The following is a 26471-nucleotide window of genomic DNA, read 5'->3' as shown; positions in this document are numbered from 1 at the left end:
TTAGTCACTCTTCAGGACGAATTCTAGGGGGTTTCTTCCCTTGAACTTCGAGCTTGTTGGCGAACCTGCGCTACTGCTGCCACTGTTAGTACTGCTGCTGATAGATTTCGCCTCAGCCTGCACTAATGGTGCACTCATGGCGGCTACGTCCACGGAACTATTTCGCTTACCATCCAGACAGCTCATCCACTCAGACAGGGTGATCTTCCGATCGCTGTTCACGTCGCAGTATCGTGGCATTTTTTTGCCACATTTCCGCAATTGCCTAAAATCACACACCCAATGTTAGTATGATTAGGAGTACTATTCACTGAGCTAGTCATGTACCTCGTAGCTGTGATCATCTCGCGGAAAGCCTTCCACTCCTTTCGCTCCAGCTGCTTGTTCTGGTTTTTGTCTAATAACACGAAGCTCAATATGGCAATCTTTTCTTCCTCCGTGTTCCACACTGGTATTATTTTGCTGTAATTGTCGAACCATACAATTGGTTAAATAAAGTCCAATATGGTTCCGTCGTTGAGAACTAACCCAGCAAAGGACGTCGAAACCTGCTTGCTGAGGAAGGCCTTCAAATCCTTCAGGAACTCCATCTTCTTCTCCTCCGGGCAGCCCTTCATGGGCCGTGTAGAGGAAGCGTACTGATCACAAACGGGCTTTTCGTCCTTCGTCGATGTCCCAGGGATGTTCTTGCCCGTGTCTTCATTCACGCACCAGCAGTAGCCCGTTGATCGGTAACACTGAACCCGCTGGTATCGTCCATCCGGTGTACACTCTGGCACATACAGTGCATTGGTACCGTACTGCCACCAAGAAGTCAGCCAAACGAATGCAACCATTTTCAATGCACAATCGAAAAAAAAAACAATTCAAGCTGTTTTTGCCTACCTTCTGCTCATCGAGGGCGTATTTGCGATCGCTCAGGCAGTCCGAATCCGCTTCACTGTCCTTAAAGATGGCGTCATCCTCACCCTTGGGGTCGACCATGGTCTTGCCCTGCAGCACTGTCGAGAGGAAAAGGCGTTTCTTGAGACCATCGTACGATGAGCAGCGCGTCACATCACAGGAGGAAAGGTTTTGCAAGGGAACAACACGAGGAACGATAAATTTTGAACGCCACCCAAAAGCGCGACTGATCCGAAACATTAGTAATGGAGTAACCGAACTGTTGTAATACTAGTGATGTACTCTTTCTATCTCTCACACTGTAATTTTTGTTTGTTTGTTTTAAATTGGGATTAATTTTGAAATCCAGCATGGAGCGGTCGTGTCGTTTTTCCGCGGGAAAAGCGAAAAAAACACACGCATTCCACGCTGGTAAATAACATCCGAATGAACATGAACCCGAAAAGGCTGTTTTTGTTATGAGGCCAAAACCTTAGTGACGAGAAGAAATCATTATGCTTTAGTTTAATTTTTCTACACGATCGCAGATTTGCGTACTGAGGATGCTGTGCGGTTGATTTTGTTTGGTGTGAAGTGCCAGGAACGTTACAACCTGCTGATTATATTCTACTGTGCATCTTATTTAAATCGTGGCTTATATTATGTTGGTGCTAATACACGCTGTGATAAGACGTTGAATATAAAATGTAAGAATCATATATGTAACAGCGGTGTTGCCTGCACGCTGAAGTACTTGAACGAGATCGCGAAATCAATCTGGAACCCTTCTGCTGCAACAGCTTCAGCGATTTTTGCTACCACGTGTTGGGCTTTGCATTTTCACGTTTTGCCAAATGAACAAAATCTCTAGAGTACTGCCGGGTAGGAGAGGGTTTTGGAAATACGGGGTAGGATGATGGTTTTTTGTGTGTGTGTGTGTGATCAACAACAACAAGAGGAAGAGGAAAAAAACATGATAAGAAGATACATACACAGGTATGGCTGCAATCCGTTTACGGGCAACTGCAATCCGTTTAGTAGTGCATTATCACTGTCGGGCAGTTCGTCCGAATCGTACTCATTCTCTGAATGATCGTCATCGTCATCGTCAGTGAAATCGTTCGAGATATTCTGTGAGTCATCGTCGTCGGCACGCAGATAGTGACCGCCACCGCCGGTGCCGCCAACGCCGCCGACCGCACCACCAGACCCACCACCCACACCACCATGGCCGCGTACCAGCCCACCGAGAGTGCTATGATGATGGGGAACAGTGTAGTGTCCAGAACCACCGGAAGAGTAACTAGATATTGATGGTGATGATGATGAGGATGATGATGACGATGACGGTGAGTGGTGTTGTGCTGGAGTGTTCGAAGGTGCGAGGAATCGCATGGAAAAAAAGGATCCAGGATTCACAGAGGACACGTTTATGAGCACGAAGTGCATGAAAAGTGGCGATGATGGATGGTGATTAGTGATTCCGAAACGTGGTTAGAAGAAAACGAAGAAAAATACAACCGTATTAGGTACAGCGGCAAGTAAACACTGTTGCGCATAACATTCGCAGCTCAGCCCCCAAAAGGACAGCCCGCGATCGGGGTTGCGACGTTTCGCGCTTCATCTTTTCGCACGCTTTCGCGAACCGTTAACGAAATTATGAACCAAGTCGTTGTTAATGCTGCGCGTGGCGTGGTTTTCGTGGCGTTAGTGACAATTTTGTTACCAGAGATTAATAGACCAAAAAGGTGCGCGAGTTAACGAGAGCCGCTCAGTTTCAAAGCCCCAGAACCGGGCTTTCCTTTCAAGACTGCCAGGCATCCTTTCGTTAATTGTTCTTGTGCGATACCAACACTACGCTACTAGACGGGCGCCCCAGGCTCTTGGGAAAGCGGCTTGAGAAGTACTCACGTGTGACGTCGTCTTTTGCCAAACAGTTGTACCATTCGTTACGCGATAGTCGTTCGTCCTGGTCGGCGTCACAGTTCTTACCGAACGATCTGCCACAACGTTTCGGCTTCACGACCTGTGGTTTGAGTCAAAACGAAAAAAAAAGGAAAAGTCAAACAGCTGCTCAGAAAGCGACGCCCTAACACTCTTACCTTCTTTATCAGGCGCTTCATGGTGCGATATTCGGTCTTGTCCAGCAGATCGTTCCCGTTCAGGTCCATCATGGCGAACTTCCAGTCGAGCACCACCTTCTCGTTGACCGGCCCGGTGAGGTTATGTTGGTGCACTCGGACGTGCTCGTTTTGGAACAGATTCAGTAGGTTGGTGTTAAAAATGGCCCGATCCAGCCCGCTGCAACCTGTGTGTGGACAGGAAGCCACCGATAATGTAGTGCATCCAGGAGAAAGGAACGCAATTTGCATAATCCCTCTGGCAGTTACTTTCGTTGCTGAAGTGCCCCATCAAACACCCGAACAATAGCTCCCCCACAGGAGAAAATGGTCGAATTGACACATTTTTCCACCGATTTCTGAATGCTTATCGACCGAAACGCCAGATCTTCGTTAGCGTTGGGAAGAATGCAAACGCCCCGAGGGAGAGAGAAATACACTTACTGCGCTTGTTGCGAACCGGATTTCGTGGTGACGATCGGCGTTGGTTGGATTTGCCCTTCTTCACGCAGATGGGCTTCCCGTGCTGGACCATCGTGTTGGGCAGTTGTTTGCCCTGTCCGTTGACACACCAGCAGCCACCACCGTCGATACACTGGACTGGGGCGTATGTTCCGTCTTCGCGACACCGTGGCACGTACTTGATCGTGTACGGTGAGTTGGCACGCTGCTGCAGGGCGTAGGTTCGTGAAGCGATACAAACATCTAGATCGGGGAGTAGAACAGGCAACCAGACCGATTAGAACAACCTGACCTGGGTATTGGGAGTGCTTTTTCTTATCATCTCACCTTTGCACGATCCGCGATGCTTGAAGGCGACCTGATGTCCACTACACTGTGCCCTGATCAGATGACACCGGGTTGGATAGGTTTTATTGTCACTTCCGCACACGGGTCGTCCCTTGCTCTCGTCGCATTCACCGCCCTTAGCGGCGCATTCAGATATCTGCAAAGAAATGGATGCGATGAAACAACGTACAGGGATAAGGAACGATGAAGATCTAACCAGATCTTGACGGGAAATAAGATATGTTGTTTGAAGGAATCAAATCACTTAAAAAGAGGAGGAATAAAAATTTAAGGGATCATTTAGAAAAGAAAATTATCTCCAGATTTAATGCCTCTTCATCATAAGTTAGCGAGGTTTATGAGGCACGATAGAATTCCAATAAAATCCAACCAACCGATTTAACTGTCTGTAAGCTAGCGCAGAGGACATGCGCACGCGAATAGCACGCCTTTGTCGTACGCATACGGCATACGAGTGGCGCCAGCATTATCATTTCCCGCGAGTTCAAGAGGGCTACCGGCGCTAAGATGTACCGCAGCAATAATAATAGTAGTAATGTCGACTTTACATGCTGCCGTTCCCGTTCCCATAACTGGTCTGCCCCATGCCAAGGGGGCGATTTTTGTGGCGCTTGCCTTTCCACCTTTTCCGACTCACGACTCAGCCGCCCGCCGCGGTCGGTCTATTTATTTCGCACATCTCCATAATCTCGGAGGCCACCGGTCTCGCCTTTAAGCATCGTATCAGCTGGACAGACCGTACTACGACCGTGTGATCGACCGCTCGAAACACCAATCGGGCAAACCTCCACTAATGGGCTCCGTTGGCAGCAAGCTGGCGTGGGGAATTGTTTGTTTTCGTTTGAATTACGCACAACGCCGCTCCATGCTGGCTGTAAACGTTGCAAAAACAAGCTACCCTGTTCGGGGAGCTGGAGATCGGCTAGACGGAACCATTTCCAACCTCGCAGGAGATGGAGGTTCCGTAAAGTGACTCGCAAACGGTTTTACGATCTTGTCCTATTAATTGAGCGCCGTTTATCGATCTGCGACCGGACAGTGCGTGGTGCGGGCGTGCTTTGCGGTAAGGGCAATTTAAATAAGATAAAAGTGATTCCGGGCGGTAACTTTGTTGCTTGTTAGCCATCGCGACGGACATGAAGTACACCTCCAGCATGACCCGCGATAGCGTGAGGGCAAATTGAGTTGCTACAGCTTGATCGGGTTGGCGTTACACGCGGATCGGACGGATGGAGAACAAAATAAAAACGGTTAGATGGTTGCATTCTGCTTTATTAGACGCTTAATATTAACGCACGCAGCCTAAGCGAAGCTGAGTGGCCGTACGGATTTGAGCAGTTGGGTTACATTTTCCCGCAATATGGGGCTCATTTTCTCCTGTTTGATCCTCGAAGAGGGCTGTGATTGATCTCGCCCCAGGTGGTACAGGTCGGCGTAATGCTGCAAGAGGAGAAACAGATAAGATACGATCAGTTTAGAGCCTCTACTACACCCCTCACTACTGTCCGACTCATTACATTCATTCCCTCAACCGGGTTTGGGTTGAACACCGGTGACACCTCCACCGTATCGATCACGCTGGCCTTCAGTGGCGTCACGAGCAACGTCGAGTGGTTGGGAAGCCGTCGATGTTCGATGATTTCGCGTAGTAATAGCACACACATTCGACAACCTGACAGAAGGTTCCAACGTGACCAGGAGAAGTTGTGCGTCAGCGCGAGCAACCCCATGCAGTCGTACAGGTGCGACTCCATGATGGGATTCTTCTCGCAGGTACCCTCGGTGTAGTTAAACGCGTCATCCTCAGGAAACAGGTCAACTGCCGCTAAGCGGAGTGTTTTAATCAGCTTACGCAAGGACATCGTGACACCGAGGATCTCCTGTAAGGCTTGTGTTGGTCCACCCTGCAGCGAGTTGACACGGAACCCAGCCTCGGTGATCGTCATTTCGGTGCTCACAACCGAAGCGGTCAGGGAGAACGTTACTGTGCCGGGACTACAAACGTTACGGTAAGAAACGAGTCAGTCTAATCAAAAGACACTTCTTTGAGTGAGTGAATGATGAACCAAAGAGAATAAAATCTAAACTACCGAGTGTCCTCAACTAAAGTAGAACAGAATCAACACGAACGGAAGACTACAACATAGTACTACTTCTGGCATACTTCTTTATGTCCGGCTTCAGCTCCCAAGATTGGTACGGCACATTGCTGTAACGGTTGGCCGCGAATGCGAAGGATCCTAACCGCCCAACGCGGAACTGGATCGTCAGTTTGTCCTCGTTGAACTTCACATCATGCACATCCCTCGTGGACCACTTGCCGATGTAACGTCTATCGTTCTCCACCATACTATAGTTGCCGACCTCCAGGATGTTGCCGTAATCGACCTCCTCATCGTCGGAATCGAACTTACTCTTGGCTGGCTTTTTGCCCTTATCACCCTTTTCACCTCGAGTAGGACGAGATTCATCCGATCGAGCCACCTGCAGTGACTGCTTGCCGGGGCCACCTTGGGTCGCACCACCCAACAACTCCTGCTCCAGCTTAGCCTGCAGTTTGGGTGATTTCGACTCCAAAAACTCATCCAAATCCTTCATAAAGGCCGAGAACATGTACACCTTGCGCTTGGGGTTGCGATTTTGGACCACATCGTTGTCTGACTCGTCGTAATCGTCAAGATCATCGCTATCTGAGGTGACCGTGCAAGGGTAACACTGCCTGTTACGACGATCCAACACCTTCAGGACACGCAACGGCACCCTTGTCGCAAACAGGAAATCCGGAATCTTCGTCTCATACACAATGCTGCTCAACGTAACACTCGAGGGCAGCTTGTGCAACCGGCGCTTCTGCTTTGAACTGCGTTTTCCACCACCAGAGGGCGTCGCACGGCGTTTATCTTCCGCCACCGTCACCTTAATACCGGCACTGTCCGGTATCTTCGGCACCACGAAATCCGTCACAATCGCGCGCAACGGAATGTGCTGCGGAACGTCGAGTATGTTGAAGTCCTCCACATACTTGGTGCAACGGTCTAGATTCGAGCGGGCATTACGCTCTCGTGCGGCCTGTTGCAGCTTCTCGAGCCGGTCCAGGTACTTCGCGAAACCGGGATCTGACTCGAGCGTTTCTTCCTTCTGCTCCCAACGGCACACGATGGGTGGCTCGAACCAGAACACGTTCTCTGGAAGTTGTACCGTCACCAGCGCGAGTTTGTCTAGGTTTTCCTCCATCTGCTTAATTTCGGCTTCGATTTCTTCGGGTAGGCGCCTCACACCAGGTTGCGGTGTTGGAGGCGCTCGGTAGGGTTGATAGAACTTCTTGCGCTTCAGTTTTCCCGGTTGAGGCACTGCGTGGAACAGTCGAAGAAAAGTCGCATTCAACTAACAAAAAAAAACACCCAAAATAAGCAACATTTTCCCGAGCGGTACCTGTTCGCAGCAGCGTCTTTTTCGCAATTTTCACATCCTGCAACGGTTGCTCGAGGTAGTCGATCGCGTACACACCGGCCACGATCCGATGGCTGCGCGTGTTCACGTCGTGCTCACCTAAATTGAGCGTTTTTGCCCCCTTTTTCAAACGCTCCTTCTTCATCAGCTCGTCCGCATGCTCGGTGTAGATTTTATCCACATCAATGTCCTGCGGGGTTTGTTCGTCCTCGTCGGATTCGGTTTTTTTCTCTTTCGGTTCCTCGTACACCGCCTTCAGGATCTCTTTGCGCTTTTTCCACTCGATGCGGCTTATGATGCGTAAATCTAAACTCACCACAATGTGGGACACGCAATCAGAGCAATTTCTTGAGAGCACAACCGAGAGATCGTTACCTGCTAATTGCTCCTGTCGATAAGGCATATTGTAGCTCGGACAGTAGTCACTGTAGTGATCGTAGCTGATCCAGAGACCTCTGATCGCTGCTCGGTGGCATTTCACCGCAGCCGGCAGCGTCAGGTGAAAGCCTAAGGTTGGAAAATCTATACTCGTGTGTTTGCTGTCCTCCTTTGCCCGTTCCTTTGGGTTCCTAGACAAACGATCACATTACAAATATATCGCTAAACTAAAGCATAATTCTTGCCCTAACAGGACTTTTTAGCAGGACACAGGATGTAATAATTAACACAAAAAAATATCTACAAATCTACTTTCAACCAAAAACCACTGATTAATAAGCCCTGTTTTCGGGTCTTGCATTTCGATAGTTACAACTGAGGTGTCGGCATGTCCCGCAACCCATACAAATGAGCCTTAAACACCGGTGACTCGAACTTGTGCGACACCTCCAGCAATCCGTTTAAATCCATATCGCGGTTGATGTTGCTCAGTATCTTGTACGCAAACTCATCGATGTAATCAGCCAAGACGTGGCGAAATTCCACCTTCAACTACAAGCAAAGGAAAGGCCACGGGTGAATGAGCTTTCTTTGCGATTTCCCAACATTTCTCCCAGCACAACCTCATTCAAATCTTCCACCATCGAAGGACGCACGTCAGCATCATGCAGCGCTTCGTCGATCTCCTCCAATATTCCCAACACTTCTTCCGCTTTCTCCGCGTATATGTTGCCGATCTGAGGTTGCTGCTGCTTGAGGCTCTCCATCGACAGGTTCGCCACGGTGACGTTCTGCGTCAGGATACTCTGCTCGTTCGTCTGCAGCAACCAGTTCCGTTCCGATTCGTTCACCTGGCGAATATTCTCACACCAAATGTGCAGGTACTTCCGCAGATCAGACGGATCGTACGCGTTCGGCAGCCCGTTACAGCGCATGTACTGCTCCCACTACAAAAGATCCTCTCTCTAAGTGGCCAGATCAAACATCGAACCCACCCTTCCACCTGCGGTACCTCATACCTCACGTTCCTTCTTCGCCTCGGCCAGCATCTTTCGCACTTCCTCCCGGATACTCGCCAGGTACGCGTAACTCTCCTCCAGCTGCACCTTACGCAGCTTGTTGGCCACGATCTCCTGGACCTGCTTCCTTTCCGCTTCCTCCTTTTCCCGCACCTTGCGCATCTTCTCCTCCTCCACCTTGCGCTGGCGCTCCTTTTCCAGCTCCATCCGGTGATGTTCGGCCTGTTCGGCCTCCAGCCGGGCACGTTCTTTTTTCGACATTTTCTTCTTGGGACTCTACAAGCCAGCGGTTGATGAAGGAAGCCGCCGGGACAGAGCACCGTGTCAAGGTGGGCACGATCGAGGGCAATAGGGTATAGAAAACGAGGTGTCGGAATTAGAACAAGGGCAAACCCATCGGCGAACGGGTTCGAGGCGGGTTTCTAGCGCGCCCTCTAGCGGTACGCGACCGTACTAAGATTTAGGAGACACACGCTAAAAAAAAGTCACGCTTTTATGCTACCATCTCTGCGATGTGCTCGAAGCGAACTGAATCGCGGATGCATTCGATGTCCTTTCCAGCGTCCTTTGGTTCGTTCCCGGGTGTTCAATGGTCCCCGCCGTATCCTCACCGTCTCGCCACCTTCGTGTCGGAACCGATTTCCCGCGGTACTGCGGATCGAGGGTAGAGAGGTTAGATTGAGCAGAAAGCATGCTACATAGCACAAAATTATGCTTACGCTATGTATCTGGTTCTTCTTCACTCGCCACTTCCACTCCCACTTCACTTCAACTGACAGGGTGCGGCCACTACGGCACGAGACAATAGCGCTACACTAATCATGCAAGCTCACTGACACTGACGGACTCACGGACAGGGAAGGAAGGCGGCGGTACCACCTGCACCTGCACTACCCATGGCAGGACACACGCCACCACACATTCACAGGCATGCAAATTTGTCTGCCATACAACCGGGGAAAAGGGCAGGCACAATGCGGATTAATGAGGACTCGTGGTTATTGTGCGGTGGAAAATTGAAAGCCCTACCCAAACGACGCGCGGACGCGAATAAACAAGTTTAACCGCACCTTCCGTTGCTTGGTGACGATTTTCCGATCTCCATTGGCAACGGAAGGACTCCGCGGTGGTTTATTAATCGAAGACATCACTGCACCGGCCAGCACCATATCCTCTATGGTAACGACAGTAAATAATGAGCGTGCCACGTTTTCGTGCCCGTTACTCGTTTGCAGGACCAGGACACGGAAGCTATGGGTTTTTTTTGTTGTTGGTATTTTTGCTTTGTCCTTAACGGGTCTCGCTAATAAAGTGGTCGTACGATCGGTGCGCGGAAATCACCGGAAAGTCAATAACCCGAAACATCTGCAGCGTGTTCCCATCGGCGTGCAGGAGACGTGTAGGAGAGAGAGAGAGAGATACATAACGAATCCTTTTTTATTTGGTGGTGTGTAAATATGCCATGTAAAAGCAAGCCGGCAGGAAAATGAGCGTCGTAAAAGCGCACCCCTGAAGGGGAAATAGGTACAAATCAAATTATCTTTAACATAAGGTTGTTTTTACAGGCTTAGAGAAGAGTGGCTCCAAGATGGAAAAGCATATAATGTAACAGCGATACAACTTTACGACGCTAGGTGAGTAAATGGTTCATAAATTATTCAACTGGGGAGAGAAATGAAAAGACAATCGCATAGCATCGGTCTTTGTCCGTTTCAAATCAAATCGTACATAGTTACACGTGTTGACTCATGGAAAAGTCTGCTTACATTTAGCTACACTGTTTATTGGCAAGTGTGTTGTATCGATTCGATACGGTTTTAATTGTTCCAACTAACCGTTCCGTTATAGCGTTCCACTGATATCGTGAGTTTCAATTAACCCGTCATAAAACAGAGTAATGTAACAGTTTTTTTTCTCTTTTTTATTATTTAAATATCTCTTTCCACCACGCACCGGCATCTCCGGGCGGCAAACTAAAACAAAGAACGCGTTCGAAAGCACGCCCTCTTTCGCGGACAGGCGCCGTGGTTTGTAACAAATTACGCACACACAAAAAAAACTACATATGCACGCCTCACTTCGCGCTCGGACCAGTTAAGTACGTTGGCACGCCAGGGAATCGGGACCCAGCAAGGGCCTTTCACCCGAGAGATCGCGCGTAGGGCCAGATCCGTTAAGCGCCTGCTCCGTTTAGCCTACGGCACTCGCGGAATGGACTGCAGCAAGACATTACGCAGGATTAGTGCCGCCTTTCAGCTCCCCTTGAAGCTCCAACCACCCTTCCTTCCTTGCATCGCCATCCCTCCCCCCCACTTGGTCCCACACCCTATCCGCGCTGATCCGATTGCAGGCGAGATTGTTTGTTTTACAAGCTCCGGATAATGTTTTTAATTGCCAGACCGGGTAATAATAATAAGAATCAATTCGCTTGTTTCAAATGCATTCATTTTCTCGCCGGAGCCGCCGCTATAGTGGTGCTCCTTTCCTCACGCCCTCACGCCTTCTCCCCTTTATGCCCTCTCCACCCTAACGATGGATGTCAAACTGTCATCGAGATCATCGTGACCGCACGCGGAATGGGAAAAACTGGAGATTGGGAGCTAAAAAGGGGGAGGGTGGAAGGGACTGGAAGGAGCCCACCCACTGCCATCACACTTGTCGATAGTCTCCCCTTCAATTTGTGCGGCACAGAACGAGCCTGGTCCGATGTACATTGACCAGAACGCATTGCAAACGCAGCGGGTTATAACCGTCTTTTGACCACTCCGTCCACCAGCTCTTAAGCTCCGCAGAGTGGTTTGGGTTTGGGGCAAAAAAAGAAAAAAAGACGACGACTTATCCCGGAACATGCCGTAGCTGCACATACTCACCGTGCCCCAAGCGGATCTTTTCGCAATTTTCGCAAAAACCTCGCACCAAACAGTCGCGCTGATTGTTTATGTTACCGATTTCCATCCCGTGGCGCATGGATTCCTTTCCAGCGCGCGTGTGTGTTTGCTTAAGTCGATTGAGGCGATTTCAGAGCAATAGTAGGCGCCAGTCATCCTCGTGGCCGTATATTCCTTTCACTCCAGCCATCCACGCGAGCGCTAATGGAGCTGTTGTCCAAACACGCTGTTAATTCCCACCTGATGCGTGCTGCCTCGTTCGACTCTTCTCGGCACCTGCGCAGCTTAAGCTCACGTCCTGCGAGAACACTGCGGCTTGATTTACGCGGTTAATTTGCATACACTCGAGCCGGCGCTAGATAGATGGTTCCCAAAAACTACTGCTTCGCTAACCCGCCTCGGGGTTGCGTTTGGCTGCTGGGCATGGTTTTGCTTTGTTTCGAAGTGCCGGGGGAAAATAAGAGAAAATTTATTCCTAAATCGACCATCCCGGCTACCTTACGTTCAGGGTTAGCGCTAAAATTTGGGTTATAAACGTGGCTCTAAGGATGCCATGAAAAATAGTCTTTAAAAAACGGGCAGCCCAATCAACCGTTTACAACCGCAGATTGGGGGCTTTCGCTCGTCCTGAAATGAACCTGAAACCGGATCAATTAAGCCACTCGCATTTAGCACGAATAATGACGAAAGCACACATAAAATGGCATAAAGTAACAAAATCCCGATACCCCGCGATAGAGCAACAGGACCCCAGCTTATCGCCTCTTTTATGGATCCTCTTTCAGCAGAAGTTTGTCGCATGCAAATGATTATCCTCCGCCGGCGTCACCAACGATTGTGCATAAATCTGCTTGCTGCTTTTTTTATTCGCACGCGCGCGTTGAGCCTGTCGCCTGTTGTTAATTTTTTTTTTTTGCTTTGCCCATTAGCATTGACACCATCTTTGTTCGAGGACTGTTTCCATCGATCGTTAGCGTCCGCGCGCGCTCGTGTGGCTTATTTATTTTTATGATTTTACCTCACAACATTTTCGATAGTGGTTCTGGGTGCTCTCCCCCACCACCCCCATCCCCAGTTCGGTTGTTATTTCGACAACTATCGGCGGCGCCAGCTCGAGCCTGGAATTTGCCAACCAAAACCGCCAGCAAAGCCACGGCCAGTTCCGGCCAACACCCGGCCATGCCTGGTGGCTGGTTTTACGGGTACCGGTTTGGCGCAGCGGTCATCTCGGGGCTTGGGAGAGATTTATAGGCGCCGTTAAAAAATTACCAACCTGCCCACCTCCCTCCACCGGTACCACGCCCCGCCGGATGTGGCCGCTCCATGCGCGTGGTAATGGAGACGCAAGAGTCGTGTCCTCAGCCCGTAGAAGCTACCGTTTGACGCCATACCATTGTCAGGGGCAGGATAGATGGATGGCCCCGAGGTTTCGCTAAGCGCGCTCAATTTGGCCACATCGAACAGGTTAACTTGCCGACCTGGACGACACCTGCGCTGACAGCATGACAGATTTTCTACCGAGCCGAGAGGCGAGAGATTGTCGCGGTTAGATATTGTGGGGTCGCCCCCAGAAAGCGGGTTGGTCGAAGATATGTTAATTTAATTTTTCACCTCCCCCCGATCGCCAACGATGACCAGCAGGAGTGGCAGATGGGCCCCTGGAATGCTGGAATTTCGTGCGCCGTTTTTTTTTCGTGGGGTTGTTATATTCCTCTTTACGATTTTTTTTTGTCGTTTTTCGCAAACCCCATGTTTGTGTTTGCGCACACGGTATTGATCTTGCGTTGGAGGTTCCGTGCGGTTACGATGGTAAATGTATAACAAATTGTCAAATTGAGCGTCTTGTGGCCGATTTGGTTGTGTTTACTTTAACGTCTGTTTCTTTTGACAAACAGCAGAAACAAACACGTCGTTTTGGCTCGCGCGCGCACACACGCCAGTGATCTCATCTCTTTGCTGGACTACGGATTTGTTTCGAGCTCGGAATTTCGAGCCCGGGAGGGTGCTGCGATGATGGGTGTTATTCGATGCGTAAATTTGCCGTGTGCAAATTGCCGAGTGATCGCGCTTGAAGGGTGTTTTTTTAACGGCTCAAACACCGACCAGAGCCAGGGTATCCGGGTTCCTGCTGGAGCGAATCAGCCCGGCTCTGAAACGCCTGTCAACAGCTTTTTTTTTGCCGATCGGGCGTGATTGATCACCGAGCTTTTTTTTGCCGAGGATAACAAGATCACCTGGGGTGTTTGGTTCGAGGAAAATATCAATTATTTTGAATGATTATAACACCCTTGCGAACAGTTATATTTTCTTCACACTGATTGGCACCACATTGGCAGCTTATCGCTTGCTGAGATTACGGTATCGAATTTATCCTCCTCCCTCGAAGCTCGTTAGCGTGCTAGAGTTAGCATTCATTTATGATCCGATTTTCTTTTAGGCCAAATGGTCTGCCATAACTTTTGCATCAATTAGCGACACCACGGCGACTCGCTCGGATTACTCCGGAGTTCTGTTTCGACGAAGCTGTTTCGCGCGGACTAGGAACCTCGCAACTACTTGTCCTCCTACGGCAAACCCTGCTGGATAGAATCGTAGCTTGAATTTAACCCAGCTTCAGCTTGATGACGCACCCCAAGCCGCTTGTCGACCGCGCCAGGAAGTTTTCCGCGTGGTCGCGATCATTGAGACGCGGACAGGGTCGATGATAAATAGGTCTCCCTGTCGTCCGACGGCGCGAACCAGCTGTGGGATGCTGTGATCACGTTCCCTACGCGCCTGTTGGCCGTTCTGGTCGGCACTTAAGTGACAAAGTGCCAACAAGCGATTAGACGACACGCCGGTTACTCCCGCCCGAAACTCCAATGATTTAAACCGAACTAGATTATTGTGATTTATGCCCGTTACTTTCAGGAGCAAGTTCACCGCAATGACATTAGCGCCTTGGGTAGAATGCGCATCTTTGGATGAAGTGCAACTCGATCGATTGTCCTTTGTTCTGAGCGGTTCGAAAGGGTGCACTTGATCAAATGGTCTTAGTACTAAGCGATGGCTTAAAAACGTGAAACTATGCCCATAATAAAGACAACGATTGGGGCCAATTGGAATAGATCTATCTTGATCCGTAGACCTCTTAGCCGTAGTCCATTTCCATACCACTTACGCAAATGCATAATTTATCTGCGAAAAAAAAGGCAAAACATGGTGATAATCCTCTCGTTTCCACAAAACACATTTCGAGCCCAAATTGATCGTTATTGGGCGATCACATCATCCGGGAAAGAGTGGAGTTTCGCTATTTCACACCGAATCGCTGCGCGAGCGCTCATTTGGGGCTGTTTGATGTTTATGATTCATTTGCGAGCTGTTTAATGATCCATAATGCGATTCAAATTTATGCAACGCCACACATCGAAGGTCTCCACCGCCTCCGGTTGGCTGGAATTCCAACAATCCAGTTTGGTGTCTGGATACCGTTTTTTTTCACAAACACGGATGCTCGCCGAAGAGAGAATCAAAAAGGTTCAGCTTCTCGGCTTAGGCAGCAAAGCGATCTTCACCTGTTTCTGCCCAAAGATAGCTATTCTAAGAGCCATAGATTAATAGAGTAAAACAGTAGATACATATTTGATAAGAGGTTTTGCTAATTTGCTTGTTTAAATGTTAAGCCAAGTATTGAAATGTAAATAGAACATTTTCAAAGCCGAGTCACGATCAAATCGATGTATAATTTCAAAAAAAAACATTTTTCATCTGTTCAAATCCTAATTCAAGATAATTTTATATGAATCCTAAAGATCAATAACCAGAAGCAGGATATGTAGTACAAATGTAGCTTAACCAATTATTTAACTAAGCACGGCTCTTCTTTTTTTATTTACCTGGAATTGCACATTTATCTTGTAATGATCCTTGCAATGCTCCTTCTAATAGGCACGAATTTACGAGACTAGACTGGGACATCTCATTGATGCTACATAGCTATAACATTTTTTACGACGTTCAATAAAATCACCATCCACCGTAACAACTAGCTGACCCTTCTCGTTAGGACGAGACAAGCTGTACACCAAACACACTGCACTGAGTCACTCTGTTCACGTAAAGAAAGCACTGGCCTCTGGTGGGATTTTTGCTAATCTAATTTCACTTGGCAGCCCGATTTCTGCTAGAAACGGGCTGATTCTGCTAGGCCCTTATTGCGTCCAAGTATTCGTGTGGCTGTTGCCACCCATCTAAAAGGTAGGGGTCCATCACACAAATGGTACTTCAGCGTCGTAAACCTCAATTCGCCTCAATCAAACTCAATTTCGCGGGAAGCCGTCAGTCAGCGTGCTCCAATAAGCAGGATAAGACGCGAACGGTCGTGCGTATTGCCACGCTGCGCAATAATTGTAATGCGTAAGCACATGCATGGGGCGTGTGTGGCGTAAACTCAATTCTGGCGCCTGGATTGCCGTTTTTGATGATAAATAAAAGATCTTTTTACACTCGGGAGCGGAGAGGAGTGATGAGTTTCAATTTCATTTGGGTACCGGGGGTGAACGATCGTTCGTCGCCACGATCCGCCATCAAGTGTCTAGACGCAAAAATAATCCGCTCATATATCAACCAGATAATCTTCCCCAAAATCTTTGCCCGCCCGGGCAACCTTCCGTATCCAGACATCCGTTCGCCTTTTCTTCCCAATGTCCTCCAAATCCACCAACGTCACTGAAGCCGTCGCCAGCAAACAGCTTCATTACCGCTCGCTTATTGTTCTTTATTAATATTTTATGACAAAAGGAAATGTGTCGTTTAGTAACGTTTAATCTTGCTCGTCCTGACGTACGTTGGCGGACAATGGCCGACGGGACAACGTTCGAAGTCTCACATTCCTCGTGCATACCATTTCATTTACGCAAATTGTAACCACACGCTTCGTTTTTCAATCCGTCTTAGTTTAGCTCATGACACCCCAAACTTTCTCGAAACTCGATCTCTGTGCGGTTAAACCAGCCGTGTATCATCACGTCAATTTAATTGTTTTACTCTTTTTTTAATTATACAGTCAAATAAATGTAGCACTATATTCAACCTGCAACCAAAAAAGACAAAATACATCGTTCTTCGAAGCAAAGTCTTTCCTTGTTTACAAATAACGGAAAACCTAAGATCATTGTGAAGTTATCCAGCAGTTCTAGGGTCAACATCTGTGTCTACCGAAACGACGGGGTTTCCAATCTCCAGCAGGTTTGTATACACGTCACAGAACTGTTGTGCTCGACTCCAGCTGATCATTCCAGACGGGATGTCTCGCTTGTCAATGGAGATATTGTTCAGCTTTTGAGATAATAGCTATGATACATTAAGCACCTGAAGAAAACATTCACATGTCGTGGGCAGAGTACTTTACCAAATTTAATACTTAGATCTCTAAACTGATCAGCTAAGTGACACATCGTGACCATGATAAATAAATTATGAAATGACGATAAATAGGTGACCTTCGATTTCTACAACGCAACCATCAACAAGTCTTCACTTGTGGAACAAAGTTCAGTTCCCTTGTCTACAACATATGACACCCCACGGTCCTTTAGACACGTGTTTATCATTTCCGGATGTGTTAAGAGCATTAACAGGCATGTGGAGACATTACGAGCAACCATAACTACAACGAGCTTCTCGCGTGTGGAGCCAACAAGTCTAGGACGTCTGTCTTGTATGTCTCGTGATCATCGTATTACAAGGCTTCAGCATTCTCTCTTTTTTACCTGACACACATATTTAACACCGCAGCTGCCACGCGCTTAGAGCAGTTCCCATTACGTCTGTTGGTTTGTTTGCTCTCGGCGTGTTTATTTATTTATTTGTGTATTTATTTGTTTATGGAAGCTGGAAAAATGTTGTGTAAACAACACCACAAGAGACTTCTATCAGCTTCTATCTCAAGCAGGGCTCGTCCTCGCCCTTAAACAGCAGCCACAGTTTTCCACGAGCTCATGCTCAAACGGCTTCGATGTCAATGCAATCCGGTGTTACGTTGGGAAGATTCCCCCGGCGGTAAATACCCACAAGGCGTATCTTTTACCGCAGTCAAACGGTGTGGGCACCCAAGCACCACTAGAGCAGCAATTATTTTCGACCAATTTCGAACACATCCACCGGCAAACGTTCGCGAAGCGTGCGAAAGACGAACAGACTCACTTCTTGGGCTCTGGGTCTGCTTTCGAAGCTCCCAACCAGCAACACCCATCATCTTGGGTTGTGCGCTTCTCGCAGACGATCGAACGAATTGAACGAATTATTGTCCAAATAAATCAAACCATCCCCAAAGGCAACAGAGGCTGCTCCCCGTTCGCCGTTTGCTGCCCTTGCCCTTTTTGAATATTGCCAACCTCTTTAGGCGTTTCGTTCGCTTCCCACTACATCCTGCCGGCGGCGGGCGTTTTCCCTGCAGATCTATGTAAAAAAAAGCAAACACACACACACACGCCGGTGGAACACGAAAACGGGCACCTCTTTGTAAAAGTTTCACGATCAAATTCCAAACACCTCGCGCCGTTCCTCCTTGCTCGACCTCAATAAAGCTCCTCGCACGGGGTTTCTCGAGGGTGGATGCGGTGCGGGGGGAGGCGGGAGGGAGGAAATTGGTGTTAAACTATTCATCTTCACTCCTTAGCTCCTTTGCGCACGCTACTTCGCTCGTGCAGCTTCCAAAAGGCGACGCGCGTCGAGGGCCATCGGAAAAGGGAGCAGAAAAAAAAGATGGAAAAACAAGAGCCATCAGTAGAAGGAAGGGCGCAAACTTCAAAGCTACCAAATCGCATAACCTCAACTACCACCCGGTCCCTTCACCCGCGCCGGTGGAAAGGTCGGGAAAAGGGAACCGATCGTTCCGTTTCTTTTCGCTCTCTCTCTCTCTCTCTCTATCTCTCTCTCTCTCTCTCTCTCTGCTTTTTCTCTTCACTCTTCGCCCAGCATAACAGTGATCGAAAGCGATCGAGTGATCGAGAGGTTATGCTTATTATTTTTAACGTTGTTTTTGTTCCTGTTCGTTCTTGCCTCGCTGCTTCTTTGCTTCCTTCTTTTCCATTCCATTTACAACAACACACACACACACGGCGGTTGTCCCTTCCAGTGTTCCGACAGGGAAACCGGCCGGCCGGCAGGCCGGTTCAAGACCCAGACCGGGCCAGACAAACCGTCGCCACGAACCCTGGTTTGGGTCTCCTCTTGCCTTCTCACCTCAGTCCCGGTCTGTTTTTTTTTTTTATTCCCATACCGAAAGGCTGGCTTGTGGCTTTTCCACCGGCTTACCAGCCCCGACCTACGGGGCCCCGTTGCCCAGTCGTGAGCATCCACCTTCCTTTTCGAGGAGGTTCGCCTCTCGGTTGGAGGTGAAACTGAACAAAAACAGAACCGAAAGGGAAAAGGGAATCATCTTCAGCCAGGGCCGAAAGCGTGAAGTGGATCTTCTCCTGCTATTTGTTAGCCATAATGTATGCTTTGGAACGAGACTCAGATGGCCCTGAAATGTTTGCCGCTCGCTTTGAGCAAGCTAGTTTTGTGGCGTGGAGTTTCGTTAAGTCTGATATGGCATGTTGGGAGTTTAAACTGATTCACCATTGGCTGCGGTGGGGTTTGTTTAATGAAAATAATTTACCTATAAAGCTACCTATTATCGAGGATCAATACGTATCAATATGCATAGACTTAAGCAGTGTTTGTAGACAATCGAGTCCTTTAGAAAGTCCTCAAGAACCTGCGAAACTACACACACTCAAGTCAAATGTCAAACAGGGGATGATAAATGAGTGTACCTGGCGGCGAAATATAACGCTTTCCCAACAACGAACATCAGGCTGCAAAACAAAATCCTTTCAACCCAAGTCGCCCTCCTCGCAGACAAGCAGGCACCATCAGCCTTTTTCTGTAGCGCGCCTGGCGAGAAGAACACATCCCTTCCTGCGTGTGGTGCCGATCCCATTCGAAAGATAGCAAGAACTTCCCAGCAACACTCATGACGATGACGTTTGATTCGTCGTCTCGACCGGTGCTCATGTGAATCATTTACCGGCCGGTCTGGAGCGCTTCTTGCTACGCCTCTGCCTTCTGGGAGACGGTCCAAAGCGTGACCAGTGGGCAAACGAGCCGTGGCCGAGAACGAATGCCGACAAACACCAAAAAAAAAAGTAAAGAGCGAACATAAAAGCTCCAAACAATTAAAATACAGCAATGAAAAGGTGCTGCTCGAGAGGGTTTCTTTCTGCCATCGAGAGCGACGGCCACGGGAAGGATGATGATGATCATGATGGTGGTGTGATGATCATGCCCGAGCCTCGGGCTTGAGTTATGTTCTTCGAGAGGGCCTCTCTAGTGGACCCCTAAAAGCCACCGTTCTGAAGCCGACACCAAAGAGGAAACTCCAAAACCGCTCGCCCGACCCAAACACACCTCGCAAGGGCGCAGCATCCTCTGCGGGCTCTCTTCTGCGTGGCTTCTTTCTGGTTGGGGTTTTTTTTTTCTTTCGGCAAACTATGCTCAGTTTCCGACCCACGGCCACAGCCATCTCCAGACAGGCTGACGCGTCGATTATAGCAGCGATCTTCGACAGGAAGGGGTCGTGCAGGTCGTGCCCGGAAAGTTGGAAAAGGTGGAAAGCCTCAGCGCAAACGGTGAGCCAGAGGCACACAGACACTACAAATTACAGCGAGCTGGGCGTAGGGATGTTGCGTTGCCTGAGCGCTTGCGTGTAGCCTGATCGAGTCGATCACTTGATGTGGAAGGGTATTTTTTGTCGGCGTTGTTTTTTTTCTTTAAACAAGCCGCTTTTTTTTGGCGATCGAGCCCATTTGAGGATGGTGTTTTTTTCTTGGTAGTCCCGCGACCCAGCTAAAGTATGTGAATTGTTCGTGATAAAACCGTTCGATTGATCAAACGATTGATTTATCGCTTAATTCCATTCCCCATTTGCGATCCTGCTGTGGGATGTGCTGCTGAAGCTGTTTTATGCAGTTCTTAAACGCAAATTGATAAATGATGATGATGATGATGATAAATAGTAGTTAGGATAAAATGTCATATAAAACCGGGTTCAGTAATTTAAGTGAAAGCGCATATAAATAAAACAAAGCTTAGCGCATATAAAATCAGTTGTCCATAAGTAAAACACGCACCAAAGGATGTGTTGAAAAAAGGGTGTTTGAAAAAAAAGCAAGAGACCATTTCGGTCATTGGCAGCGCATATTCACCAGAATTCACTTACCGTGGGTTCCGATTTCGGTGGAATGGCCGCGGCCGTCTGCAATCCTCCAACCAACAGCAGACCCACCGTCACACAGCACACCGGAGCCAGCCACATCGTGGTCAACCGTGGCACAGGCCAACTTACCACCAGGTCAGTTCTGCGAAGTCTGGTGGTCCGTGAGGGGGTCGGAGGAGGTCTTAAAATTGCATTTCCCTCCTGCAAAGCAGGAGCAGACGAGGCACACGGGCTGGGAGCACTTCGGGAAGCAAACAGAACACTGCAACTCTTAACGTACACCCCGGTTTGAATGCGCGCACGCGAAAAGACACCCCGTCCCGGGGAAGGGGTGTCGTATTTCCGGTCCGATCGGGTTGTTTACAACCGACTGGCGCGATTCTACGGATTCGAACAAGTTGTTTGCGGTTTCGTTGGCGCCACCCCGGTCGGTCTCAGGGTGCTGATCACACGCGTTCGACGAACTGTCCGCGGGCTAGTGGATGTAAAGCAACTAAAGAAGGTGTTTTTTTTTTGTTTTTCAATTTTGCAGAAAATGCTTGTATACTAATTTTCCACCAGCGGATACCACAAATGTCCTTAAGCGAAGGAAAACACTGACGCAACGTATGATGGAAATTTGGGAGTTAAATATTTGCGCTCACTTTCAACAAACTACACACTTATCTCGTACTCTGCACTATAAAACGCATCACCGGTCCTGGTTGCGATGCTTGCCAGGACGAGGCTCGTCTTTGGTCAGCAACCGCGAGAGTAATGGCTTTCTGATACAAGCTGACCTGATTTGATAACGACAACGGAGATTATCGACCGGCACAGCACTGCACTGAGTAGCACGAGAAAATCGGGCAGAAGGATGAATATTCTAAGTAGCAAATCACGACCTCGTTGGGCACTTCGAAGCGCTGTCGTGGTGTTAGTGCCAAAAAGCTGGAAAAATAAATTTAAAAAATTGAAAGTTAATGCATTATAGTCAACGAGACGCTCGTGCAGGCGAGCCCCTAAAGGTACATAAAGTTGCGATCTCGAGCGCTGAATGTCGTGCTGTTGTTAAATCAACCAACACACAGCCTGTTGCATATCTTACGCCTTTAAGCCCACAATGAAGATGTCTCGTTGTTAACTTTAAACGGGCTTGGCTCGTTATACCCAAAGGCGCACTCACGAAGGTGACTTTTTAAGTTGGCCAGATTTGCGTGAAAACCCTGCTCGTGCAAGCAATACCCGTCGGGTGGCAAGAATGAGCAAACCCAAACTGCACATTCCCGTGCATCGAAGCCAGATGCATCTACCATCTGGTCCAGGGGAGGATCCGGTATCTGATAACTCCCTCCAACCCACAACTGCAGCACGCGAACGATGAGACTGAACCGTTTCAATTGCTTCAATTATCGCCATCGCACCAGTTGCAAACGGAAAAAACGGCCTACCCACGAGCCGCCGAGGAGGCAGGCAAATGAATGAGTGCAAGATCGAGAGAGAGAGAGAGAGAGAAAAAAAAGGGCAAAGAAAGTCGCATCGCACGGGCGGGGGATGAGATTCCGATGCTGAATCTGGTGGCTGTGGCGTGTTGCAATCGCCCATGGGCCTATGCCTTTGCCGAAAACGAAACAACCGTGCGGCGGCAATTAGCTGAAGCAATTTATCTCACAACCGTTTTACCCCGCGGGAAGGCGATCGTGGAGATCTTTGGAGCCGTCGATGATGTCAGCGATCGCGATACGATCGGTCATCGAATTGACCCCGAAAGCAAGTTTTCCACCGCATGCCTGGTACAAATGTAACGGCCGAACAGCCGCGATGCGTCGATTACAAGATGGAATTGCATGGAATTGGCAGATGGATTGGAGCCACATTGCTTAGAATGAGCAAGAGGGACGCTTTTTGCTTGTGGTGACACAAATAAGCGAGAAGGTACATTTTTTCGCTCATATTCAGTTACTTATCTTTCATCACAGTCCGGTTTATGTAATATGTTCCACCTGAGACAACAGAGACGACCCTTAAAGCTGTCCTTCATGGGCACACGTGTGCATTGAAACTAGTTTAAAGTCGTTTATGTCAGCGCGATGATGTTACATTTCACCTTCAAACGAAATCAAGAGCAGCGTTTATCATACTATGCTGCAAGAGTAGGTTCGTATGGCCACTAGAAAAGCTTGCAAACATTTAAAATCCTTCAGTTATCTTCTGTTGCAGAAACATGGCTATAGCATGTTAAGATCACATTCAAACCACGTACCCAGCGCTGTTCTACGATAAAGAGCGCGTTACTGCAGATGAAAAAAGAAATATATCGCAAACAACAGCATCCAATTGCCCCCTAAATGAAAGCCAAATAAAGAAGTGACGGAAGAAGGAGTTAGAAAGTTAGAAGCCTTCCGGAGACACGGTTCATCAACACTTACGCCCGATCGCGTTGGAGGAAGGAGTTGTTTTTATAAGGAAGCAACGAATTAAGTCACTTATGTCTTTGTCCATCGGGGAGTTTGGATTTAGAACAGTCGGTTTTATTCCACATGCCCACACGCTTAAGATTGCCGTAGTTTTCGCTGGGTGGAGTTGCTTCTATCAAGGTTTAATGTAGTTTTGTTCTTTGATTCGTAACGGCGTGCTGTTGAATCTAGACTTATTGCACACTTTGAACGCTAATCGAACCGCCAGAGCAACATGTTCATTTATTTATGGTGAGACAACGCATTTAATTTACCTAAGTTATCGTCAATAGGGCCTATAAGTAGCGATCAGATTTCCCCTCGGTGCACAGGTTTTCGAGGCACAGATCAAGCCACCAACGTACACACATTTAATTCGCAAAGTTTATAGCTACAGCCCTATAAGCTCCTGGCTTCGAGCTAAGGTTCCGATTCCAGGCGACAAACGTTCAATAATTCAATCGCTTTGATGATGGCAATGATCGACAAAAAAAAGAACGCCTGCGATCGGGTCCCACGCGATAATGGGGTCTAATTTATGATGACTTAATTTTCAGCTTGTTAACGACCAATTAGTGGCGGAAATGTGCTTCTTCCCGGCAGCGACACGAGTTGCGGTGGGCATCGCGAAATTCCACTTGACTTGTGGTTTACTATATTCCGCGCCGGTTCAACAGCTTGAAACGCAGTTTCCCAAAAAAAAAATACACCACATCCAAATAACATGAAGCACGGACCAAAAGGTTTCAAATCAAATTCTTCACGAGACATGAGCAGGGGAATACAGGCGAGCCTTGACTGAAGAAAAAAAATACTCTTAAACATTGGATGTTCGGAGCTTTCTGCCCTAAGCTTCCAAGGCGTGAGTGTGAACCGCATAATCGAAATGCAAGGAGCTGACAAAAAAAGCCCGCTTTTAGCCAGCTCTAGCGAGGCTGGCTGACTGGCTGAGCGGAGGCAACGAAGGACAGGAATCACCACCGCAATCGTTGGGAAGTGGTTGGATGCTGCACGGGGTGGAGTAGAAACCGTAGAAGAACCGAGATAGAGAGAAGAAGAGATAGAGAGAAGAAGAGAGAGAGAGGCAGAGATCGAGAGAAAAGCGGGAGGAAACCAGCGAGCAAAAAAATCTGTGAGGTGGAAAAGAGTAAAAAGCAAAAAAAAAACGTTACCCTTTGTCTTGTCCTGCGCCCACCCCCTGCCTTCATCCCTTATCCTGCTCTTGCACGGACCCGGCAGCATGAGGCTGATTGGTGGAGGTGCCGGAAAAAAAAGCCCACAAAAAAGGTTTTTAATTTTTCGACGAGCGGCTCAAGCAAGCGTGTTGCTCGGACAGGCAGGCAGGCAGGGCAGTTGCGGTGGACATTCCAAAATCTTGTTCTGGCGAACTTTTCCTCGCTGCCCGTATCGTGCATGCTTGACGCTTGACGGTGATAAATAATCCATGGTAAAAGGAGAGGGAGAAAAAAAAAGGATTTTTCGTGTGGAAGTGGCATCGAAAGCCCGCAACGCCAGAATGTGGCAAAATGTTAACACCCGTACCGCTGCTGCACCTCCCACTCTTTCTTCTTTTTTTTTTACTCGAATGCCAACGATGGAATCTACCACTAGCCAATTCATCCCCCTTCCACGATGAAATCGGAGAGAAAGTTTGAACTCGCCACACAAATTTAAAAGGACACAATTCAACATAGATAAAATGGTACAATCACGCCTTAACTTGCGAAAGCTTTGTATGAGCAATCGTTCATGCACCGCATATAGCATTTAAATAATCTAAACTTCACGATGGTTGATAGAGCAAATAATAAACAACATTGAGCAAAAATTCTATTTTAAACGCACGTTTTGAATATGTTTAAATGCCGCTATTTTACTTACCAGAAAGTGATATAGAAGTAAATTTTTTCGTCGAATCCTTATCTTCCAACAGCATCCCTGCTAAACAGGTTGAAGTGGTTTCTCGATCAACAATGTGTAGCGATCGAATGCCCTAGTGATCGGCAACCGACGTACCGGCAATTGATCAATCAGCAAGTCAACAGAAGATCGTCAACGCACAGCTCACGCAACACTCCAAAATGCACTTCTTTGCCGGCGCGTAGACCTGACTCGTTTCCAACGCGAAATTAAGTTATTATGCAACGAAGCAGATGCAATGCGGCAACGTGCCCTGCGCGAAGGTTCCAGCGAAACTAAAACTCGTCTCCGTTTAATCACACGAGCACCGCAAGCCAGAGCGAATCACAACCGTAAACATCTTATGCACACACCAAGAAAGCGCAACTCGGTCTGAACAAAACTCCGAGCAGGAGCTGCGGAAGACACAACCGTGCTCGCCAACGGCTAAATTGAAAAATTGTGTATTCATAAATTGACCATATCGATCTCTACGGTCCCAGTGTCCCGGCAATTGCGAAGAGAGTTCGGGCTGGTTCTCTCTTTCTTGCGTATTTTCTCTCTCGCTTGCCGAATGCTATAACCACTCGCACGAAGCAGCATAGCCAGTGAACTTTAAATATATCTCAGTTTTGTATTTTCATGACGTCAACGGAGCACCAGTCGTTCGTATATTATTTTAAAAAACGTAAAATAATCTAAAGTCTCGTGAAGATGGTAGAGAGATTCTTTTAATGTGCTCTCATTCAACATTTCAACTGATTTTAAATTGATCGCTTTTAAAAGCATTTGATATATGAGCTTTCAAGCTCGACTAGCAACTTGAGAAAAACTATAATTATCAGAAAGTTTGAATAAAGATCCATGTTTTATACCTATGCACTGGATGATTGAACTGCATATGCACTTCCGCATGCAATTCAAGGATGCATTTGTCTTCGCTTCAAAGCAGGTTTTTTGGGCAACGAACAACTATGCATCGCCAAATGCACTATGTTTGCTAGACGCGTATAATTAGAGCTACATTTCTGAAGGAATGCACTGCGTCTGCTGCAAGCCATTGCACTTAATTGCATGCTCACAACCGAAAACCCTCCGTCTAGACAGAATTCGCGTTCCCTGCCCGTCTAGACAGCGGAGTACGGTGCATTTGGAACTGTCAACGTCTGTCAATCTCAGCTGGTGGTTTGTTATTCGTTTGTCTCTCTTGCGCCTCTCTCCATGCGCTTTTCGCTCTCGCTTTCACATTCGCTCTCGCTCGCGTTAGTTCAATGTGCCCCTAAATGGCAGGTTATCATTGTTATCATTTGGGTACGTTGCTAAATGGCTTCAATCGTGAGCCTGCT

At 48.1% G+C, this 26471-nt stretch overlaps 2 protein-coding genes across 2 annotated transcripts; both read right to left on the bottom strand.

Annotated features, from left to right (window-relative positions):
• Positions 1-4531, bottom strand: LOC128724556 (SPARC-related modular calcium-binding protein 2). Its single transcript, XM_053818279.1, has 10 exons — positions 4490-4531; positions 3792-3948; positions 3447-3707; positions 2985-3190; positions 2794-2908; positions 1875-2246; positions 886-1001; positions 529-800; positions 328-462; positions 1-265 (listed from the first exon to the last, which is right to left on the bottom strand). The coding sequence occupies exons 1-10, from the start codon at positions 4529-4531 to the stop codon at positions 1-3; spliced, it is 1941 nt and encodes a 646-aa protein (XP_053674254.1).
• Positions 4532-5114: 583 nt separating this feature from the next.
• LOC128724555 (dynein axonemal intermediate chain 7-like) lies at positions 5115-20890 on the bottom strand. Its single transcript, XM_053818278.1, has 9 exons — positions 20795-20890; positions 8660-8935; positions 8264-8587; positions 8014-8192; positions 7638-7831; positions 7245-7568; positions 5977-7162; positions 5330-5807; positions 5115-5252 (listed from the first exon to the last, which is right to left on the bottom strand). Exons 1-9 carry the CDS (start codon positions 20888-20890, stop codon positions 5115-5117), a joined length of 3195 nt encoding a protein of 1064 aa, XP_053674253.1.
• Positions 20891-26471: the final 5581 nt, after the last annotated feature.

Source organism: Anopheles nili, chromosome 3 (genome assembly GCF_943737925.1).
Source record: "Anopheles nili chromosome 3, idAnoNiliSN_F5_01, whole genome shotgun sequence".
Lineage (NCBI taxonomy): Eukaryota > Metazoa > Arthropoda > Insecta > Diptera > Culicidae > Anopheles > Anopheles nili.
The sequence above is the reverse complement of the archived record's forward strand: the minus strand, read 5'-3'. Positions and strand labels throughout refer to the sequence as shown.